At 43.6% G+C, this 7657-nt stretch overlaps 1 protein-coding gene across 2 annotated transcripts; it reads right to left on the bottom strand.

The window, feature by feature from the left end:
* Nucleotides 1-2307: 2307 nt before the first annotated feature.
* On the bottom strand, nt 2308-7311 carry SERPINH1 (serpin family H member 1). Of its 2 annotated transcripts, XM_040426475.1 has the most exons (6): nt 7156-7282; nt 6081-6124; nt 4156-4814; nt 3965-4063; nt 3648-3880; nt 2308-3342 (listed from the first exon to the last, which is right to left on the bottom strand). In XM_040426475.1, exons 3-6 carry the CDS (start codon nt 4778-4780, stop codon nt 3040-3042), a joined length of 1260 nt encoding a protein of 419 aa, XP_040282409.1. In that variant the 5' UTR covers nt 4781-4814; nt 6081-6124; nt 7156-7282; the 3' UTR covers nt 2308-3039. The 2 variants fall into 2 exon arrangements, with proteins under 2 accessions (XP_040282409.1, XP_040282407.1); XM_040426473.1 differs by lacking the exon at nt 6081-6124 and having other exon boundaries at nt 7156-7311.
* Nucleotides 7312-7657: the final 346 nt, after the last annotated feature.

Below are 7657 nucleotides of genomic sequence, written 5' to 3'. Positions count from 1 at the left end.
CGAACGCGCACGCCGGCTCTGTACTATACTGGCCAGAAATAAGTCACATTGCGCATGCGCGGCAGCGTGCGCGTTCAGTCCAGCGCGCGGCCCGGCCGGGAGAAGACTTCAATCAAGATGAAGCCCGCCCCCAGCCAGAATCCAGGAAGTGAACGCGCGGTGGTAGCAGGTAAGTATGAAAACGCAAAGTGGGATAACCCCTTTAAAGCTATGATCATGGCAGGGGGTTCTGCCCTTCATATCCTTCATCCCCCTTTCACCCAAGCAAGTTTTCCATACGGGTGCAATGCGTGACGTACACACGTAGCACCCGCACTGAATCCTGACCCATTCATTTCAATGGGTCTGTGCACAGGAGCGTTGATTTTCACGCATCATCTCTGCGTTATGCCAAAATCGTAGCATGTTCTGTATTCTGCGTTTTTTTCACGCAGCCCTTTTCCCATAGGAGTGAATGGGGCTTCCGTGAAAAACGCATTGAATCCCGGATGTAATCTGGATGCAGTCCGGATGCAAAGAGTTTTTGCACTGATAGTTGCCGGGAGATGTAGATTGTTACTGTTCCGTGTTTTGTTTTGTTTTTTCACGTGCGTGAAAAACGCATCATAACTGATTGCAACTGCGCAGAAAAAAAATGAAAAACCACTGACAAAACTGACTGCATCCGTTTTTTCCTGAACAGATCCGGACACAATCCGTATCGTTCATGTGAAATTGGCGAGACACGGGCATGCAAAGGTATCGCAGTGTAGCGGGATTGCTATAGGAAGGAATGGGGTCCTTTTATTATGCACCTGATTTTACCTTCACGTGAGAATATATAACCTTAGACATAACGTAATCCGTAACATTATAAACTCCGGTCATGTGATCTGTGAGTGTTATAATACACAGGAGGCAGAAAGGGACGGGGGGGGGGGGGGGGGGTGATCTGGTGTATAAATAGACACAGACCGCCGTGGCGCCTTTTATTTTTGGGTTCTGGGCGGGTGCAGTCAGTGTTGTCTCTCTGGGGGTTTCCTGACGGATCTCCGGGCGAGCAGTCTGGATGTGACCGGTGCAGCCGGGAATCCTCTAGACTCTGCTAAGCCCCTTATATTTAGTCTAACATTGCTCAGCAGGGGGCGACAAAGAGCACAATGGCTCCCCCAGCAGTACGCTGTGACATTTCTGCTTCCTGCTGAGGCATCATGGGGGGGGGGGGGGCTGGGCTAAGAGCCTAAGGGATTTTGCAGGGGGGTGCGGAACCAGGATGGACACACACGCACACCCCGCCTAGACCTCTAGGGGGGGTTCCCTTAAGGGCGCCGCAACCCAAGAAATCCTCGTGGAGCTCTCTCACTCATTGAGGAGATCCTGCTAACAAAATGCCTTATGGGAAAAAGTATGCAAATTACCTCTCTACTAAAAGGAAGAAAAGTGTCGCTCTAGCGCCACCTACATGTAGCAACCCTGTAAGTCCATCCACGACCCATAAAAGAGCCTTCATATGTTTCAGTCCGGTGAGACACAGACCCCGCTCACATGATAAACTTCTGCCCGCAGTCTCCACTAGAGGGCGCTTTCTATTCAGATTTATTATGCAGTAAGCCCCTTTGGCTCCCCCTAGTGGTGTATGTAAGCAGACAGATCTTTAGCATTTATGGCTATGCAGGGGATTTGGAGCTCTGTATCAGATAAAGGTCAAGGTTAGCTTCGACCTCTGGGCCCGACACCTATCTGCAGAACCATAGCGGTGAATAGAGAGAGCACCGCACAAGCGCTTCTCCATACACCGCTATGGCACTGCAAGAAGCAGGTGAGCTGGCGCTTGGCTATTTTTGGAACTCCCATAGCGGTGAACCTGCACCTATTCTGTCCATGTCTGAGATGAGCCAACTTCTCTAATAAGGGACAGTGGTCAAGATGATTTAAAACTAATGCAAGGCCAGAGCAGTAAGGCACCGAACCTCAAATGTGTATATGTGAAAAAAATTATTCCAGCTGCAATACCTATCATAGCCTGAATTGAAAGGTGGCGCTATTGTGACATTCATTTTTTTTTTTTTTTTTTTTAAAGGTACACAATTGCAAAGCTAAATTTGTAATATATGTCTTGCGTTCATGTTATGGGGGATGGCTTATGCATGACTTGCTCCCAGGATGCATGTCATGTAGTTCAAAGTAGGAATGCCTACCCTTCGGGTACCAATTCAAGTGCACGGGTAGAACAGGGGTGTCACTATGGGAGCAAAATATACAATAATAAGAGAGGGGACTAAACAGAGAGGGGAGATGAAGATTAAAAAACACACACAATAGACAAAGAATTTTTATGTTTTTCAGTTTATTGCAAAATGAATCGCAGGCGCATCAGTCCAAACCGTTTGTAACTTTTACAAATTAAAGATTTTGTGAATCCACATGGTGAAAGTAATTCAAAATCCCCTTTTTTTTATATTTGTTTTCACATTTTTTTGTTAAATAAGACCTTTTATTCCAACCCCCACCCCCACCCCCACTCCACCCCATCCCACAAACACACACAACCTCAAAAAATCCACCTGCACCACACTCGGTGCTCAGAGTGATTGCATAGTTGGTGGTTGAGTGCTGCCCTTGTACATGACACATGCATTTCGGACAGCTTCAACAGATCTAAATCCCCTGAAATAGGGGAAAGAAGAGTCAGCTTCCTGCATCTGATAGGACACCCAAAGCAAATCTTGGAGGCCCTGCTGTAATTCCAGTGGTGCTACTCAGAGATCCATATAAACTTAGCACCATCTCGAGACCCTCAACTCCTCATGTACAGTAACCCTTGTAGTCAACCAAGTTTTGGTTAACCTTGTGAGGTTTACATGAACCTAGATTAAGCCAAAGATCCTGCATCTAGGCCTACCATGGAACTATCTTTGCTTTGGTGGAATGTTAACTCGATGTAAACATTTCAGGATGTTCAATACCAAGTTGCATCAAGATGTTTTGTTATCCTTTCAATAACAGAATTTTTTAAAACTACCCAACCCTCCCCCCATGAAGCCCCATCACTTTTTGGTACTATAATTCATCACGCATCTTATCACCCTTTGGTCTGACCAATCTACCAATGAATAGGATAGAGTCTGTCTTGTTGTCATTGATGAGGAAGACATAGGGGTGATCTGCATAGAAGAGCTTGGGGCTCTTCAGCTCTTCTTTGGCATAGATGTCGGCATCAAAAGGGTTGCCTTCGGTGTCCCATTCTAGGGCAGCAGCATGGAAGAGGTTGGCCAGGTAGAGGTCTTTCTTTCCAGAGATCTTGGAAAGGTCAGCCTTGGATTTGTCAATGGCTTCAGTAAGACCAAGTTCTCCTAAGTGTTTCTAGAAGAAAAGCATAGAATCCTTCTTAAGAAGATGTTCAAGTGCACAAGCTGTTCAACCAAAATTATCTAGTGACCCATGTATTCAACTCAGTAAATATCCTCTAAGATGTGACCATGATTTATTGGAATTACCAATGGTCCATTTCAACTTATGTAATGTTGTGAGAAGTTCCTTGTGGTCTACAACATCTCTTACATGACTCTTGTCTCATGGTTGTGTAGAACATACGGTTGAACTTGGGGAACATGACAAGTCAACAAAGGTAGCATGTTGGCCATGTATTGTGCTAAACTGGAACCTACCTGAAGATCATGGCTGACTTCCATGATGACCTTGGGCAGAGACACAGCCACTGCTCTCTTCTGCAGCTTTCCAATCCATGTCTTCACCTGCTCTCTGGTCAGGAGTTTCTCCACTCTCTCCAGGGGTTCCACATGGTAGGGCATAATGATAATCATGTTGGACAACTTGTGGGCCAGGGGCATCTCCAGGATTTGAAGAGTGTTGGTCTCATCCTCATAATAGTTGTACAATCCTGAAAGAAAACATTACTATTGAGTATCTAATAAAAAAGGAAGCATAAGCTGAAAGGATCACTCTTTACGCTGAAGTGACATACCTGTGCGATGCATCATGGGAACAGAGACAGTGAAGGAACGGGTCACCATGAAGCCACGGTTGTCAACCATCTGGTGGTGGAATTTTTCATCCCAGTGGGCTATAAAGTGGAACAGAACATATATCGGTTAGGTTGAATTTTTGTAACCCTGTACATTATATGACCAAATCTCACTGGATTGGACTACTTACGTTTGAAGAACATAGCGTTGACAATAAGGGCACCATCGGTCTTCTCCACATCACTGGTCACCTCAGGAAGCTTGCCATCAGTTGTCTTCGCTGCCCACTCATTGATTGACTTCAGGGCACTTCTCTTGTCTCGGAAGTTGATCTTGGAGTGTTCATAGTTGTAATGTTTCTTGCTGTTCTTCACAAAGTCATCGGAGAAGCTGATGGAACTTGGACCGTAGAGCCTGTTTCCAATTTTCCAGGTGACGTTGCGAGCTGTAGAGTTGCTGACTTCGTTGAGAAGCTCAGAGAGCCCAGCGTGGATGTGGTCGTCGCTCAGCTTGTCAACACTCAGAACAGCCTTGGCCTGGGCGGCAGTGCTGGATTTACCGGCCAGGTTAACCAGACCAAGAGATGAGGCCACCACCACAGGTGAAAGTAGGATGTTGTCGACCTTCTTATCCTTGGCCATGGTGTGGTAGAGATTGAAGGCAAGGCCTGTGCTCTTGTCAGCCAGCGTGTTGGCTTGATCACTGATCTTCCTCTCTACTGGAGCCTCCTTGGCTGCTTTCTTTACCGCCTTCTTATCGACTGCTGCATCCACAGCAAAGAGGAGGCCAAGAGCCAAGAACTTTATCATCCACATGGTGGTGTCAAATGTAGGCAACGGCAGTGTATTCCTATGAGAGAAAAGAGTAGAACGCTCAGTAACCATTATTTTTAAAACTACCGGCCTTCATAATTGGTGAAGTAAAGAATGTTTTTGAATGTTTTTCTTCACTTTTTTCTCAAGAGTTTTATTTAAGTTAAGTTTTGCAGAATTACAATTGATATAATATTTCGTCTAGTCTGAGGCTTCTCCTGCTGGTCTATGATTATAAAATATGACATTATGGAAGTGTAGCAGATGATAATACATCACTGGCGCCCAACCCTGATGTGTCACTGCTTCCTGCAGACAAGCCTAATCCCATCACTGCCTGAGGGGACTAATTAATGCTGCTGTTTACACCAGACTTGTTTTTGACCTCCAGGCCAAAAATGAGTTGGAAAATAAATTCAGAAGGAGTAGTCACGCAGAAAAATGTTCAGACAGTGGTGGTTGTTTTGCTGAGGGAGTTCACACGTGGCAGATTTTACTGCGTCTGAAAATCAGTTCCATTCATCTCAATGAGGCTTGCAGCAATCCACATGCTTCCCTTCAAAAACAAACCTATTCACATGAACGGAGCATTTTTTCAGTTGGAGAAATTTTCTGTGATAAAATATGTGAAGGCACTGTAAATGTATGCAAAAAAAAATAAAAAAAATTAAAAAATGTCAAAAAATATGTTAAATCATTTAAAAGGGAATAAATATATTCAATCATCAATTTAAAAAAATAATAATAGTTAACATACTAAACTAAAATAAATCTTAAAAAAATATAAAAAATGATACCAAATGAAAAGTAATAAAAATATATCATTATAATAAAATAAAGAACTTTTAAAAAATGCCCCTTAAAAATGCACTATTGAAACATCTTTTAATGGATGCATGAAAATGCAAAATGAATTTTAATAAATGCAATAAAAATGAAATAACTTACAAAAGTAATAAATATAAAAAGGAATTTAAAAATGTACTTCTTACAAAAAAAGGTATATGTTTATTATAATAAATGATTAATGTAATATTAAAAAAAAAAAAAAAAAAAGGGTTATGATACTTGAAAAAAGCACAATGAAAAAAAAAAAAATGGCTGAATTACAAAACCGTGATTGTAACAGAGAAAAAAAAAGACAACTAGATTATTGGATTACATCCAAGGGCTCCACCCAGACGCAGAAGAAAACCTGAGGCCTGGAGCTATAATGAGCCCCGGTGTGCACCGCTTCGGGCCGGTGCACATGTACTGCCTCAGTGGGGATCACACACTGAATATTAAGAGAAGGTTCAGATACCTTTAAAGAGTTTCATAGTGAGTTCAAGGTTTGCAATTTTCATTCTGAAAGAGACAGACACATGAAGCCAAAATCCAGAGGAAACACATGAAATCTGATTCAAGTCTGTAGAGTATGTCATGGGGGGGGCGCAGAGGATGGGGAGGGGGGGCGCAGAGGATGGGGGGTGCTGATGTGGCAGGGAGGCAAATCCTTGCCCCTTATTCAGTCCATCATTGCAGTCTCTAATGCCCTTTGGGTGGACTCTAACCACTAGGAGGGATTTGATATGTGATCTATACTGCATGGAAACCGAGGTACATTGTAGCAATACCTAGGACCTAGATACATTGTTACAGGGCAGAAAACATCACTAATTTCAGATACCCATGGAAACTCTGCGTCTACATTGTTACAGTGCAGTAACTAGTACATTGATATTCTCTATGGAAGAGCCACGTCTACATTGTCACAATGTAGTAACTAGTTACACAAATTATATATTCTGCATTGAAACGCTACGTCTACATTGTTGCTCTGCAGAAGAGCTGACATATTTTGTGTATTATATCTACATTGTTGCAGTGCAGAAGAGCTGACATATTTCGTGTATTATATCTACGTCGTTGCAGTGCAGAAGAGCTGACATTTTGTGTATTATATCTACATTGTTGCAGTGCAGAAGAGATGACATATTTCGTGTATTATAGTTACGTCGTTGCAGTGCAGAAGAGATGACACATTTTGTGTATTTTAGCTACATTGTTGCAGTGCAGAAGAGCTGACATATTTCATGTATTATATCTACATTGTTGCAGTGCAGAAGAGCTGACATATTTCGTGTATTATATCTACATTGTTGCAGTGCAGAAGAGATGACATATTTCGTGTATTATAGTTACGTCGTTGCAGTTCAGAAGAGAGGGCATATTTCGTGTATTCCAGCTACATTGTTGCAGTGTGTACATCCTAGCCTGCATTACACTGTAGGCCCCTCAGTAGAGCTCAGTACAGCAGTCAGTCTGCCCTGTGCAGATAATCCCAGTATTTGGAGGCCATTCAGCAATGTCAGCAAATGTAGCAGAGCTGAACCCACCTTGTCAGGAGAAGCTGCGGAGGTGACCTCTCTCTCTCCAAGTGTCCTTGTCCTCTCTGCCTGTGGTTCTGCTGCCCAGTGCTCCCGCAGCTCTGCCTATATACCCAGCAGTGGAAAGTTCTGGAAGTCTGGAAAAGTTTTTTTTTTATAGATGGGAGAAGTTTGATGCCCCCCTCCTCCGGCCCTCCTCCTGACTCCCTCCCTGCTCGAGACAGCCCCTAAAATTCCTCAGCTCCTTCCATCTAAGCCCTGACAATGTGGCATCATAGGATTGTTCTGAGCTGGAAGGCAGACCTGATGAGGTGCCCGCCCTGGCATCGCCCAGGCTTGTGCCACTTATAGGTTCTTTTTGTGGTGTATATTGGTTGCCTCTATAATATGTGATTCTCATATCTGCTTCTTTATGATGCAACTTACTGTAATATAATCTATAGGGGGCAGCGTAGTAGTTGCACTTTGGATCTGGCGCCTGAGGGGCCCCGAAGGACCCCCTGCCATAAAA

This window comes from Bufo bufo, chromosome 3 (genome assembly GCF_905171765.1).
Source record: "Bufo bufo chromosome 3, aBufBuf1.1, whole genome shotgun sequence".
Classification (NCBI taxonomy): domain Eukaryota; kingdom Metazoa; phylum Chordata; class Amphibia; order Anura; family Bufonidae; genus Bufo; species Bufo bufo.
This window is presented reverse-complemented; position numbering and strand designations above follow the sequence as displayed.

What these genes read in the sequence shown, in the direction of transcription:
- SERPINH1 (XM_040426473.1), bottom strand. Translation starts at nt 4,780, where the DNA reads ATGTGGATGATAAAGTTCTTGGCTCTTGGCCTCCTCTTTGCTGTGGAT. An exon ending in TCCCATGATGCATCGCACAG is followed by an intron (nt 3,881 to 3,964) that starts GTATGTCACTTC and finishes GTTTTCTTTCAG; the next exon opens with GATTGTACAACTATTATGAG. An exon ending in AAGTCAGCCATGATCTTCAG is followed by an intron (nt 3,343 to 3,647) that starts GTAGGTTCCAGT and finishes CTTTTCTTCTAG; the next exon opens with AAACACTTAGGAGAACTTGG.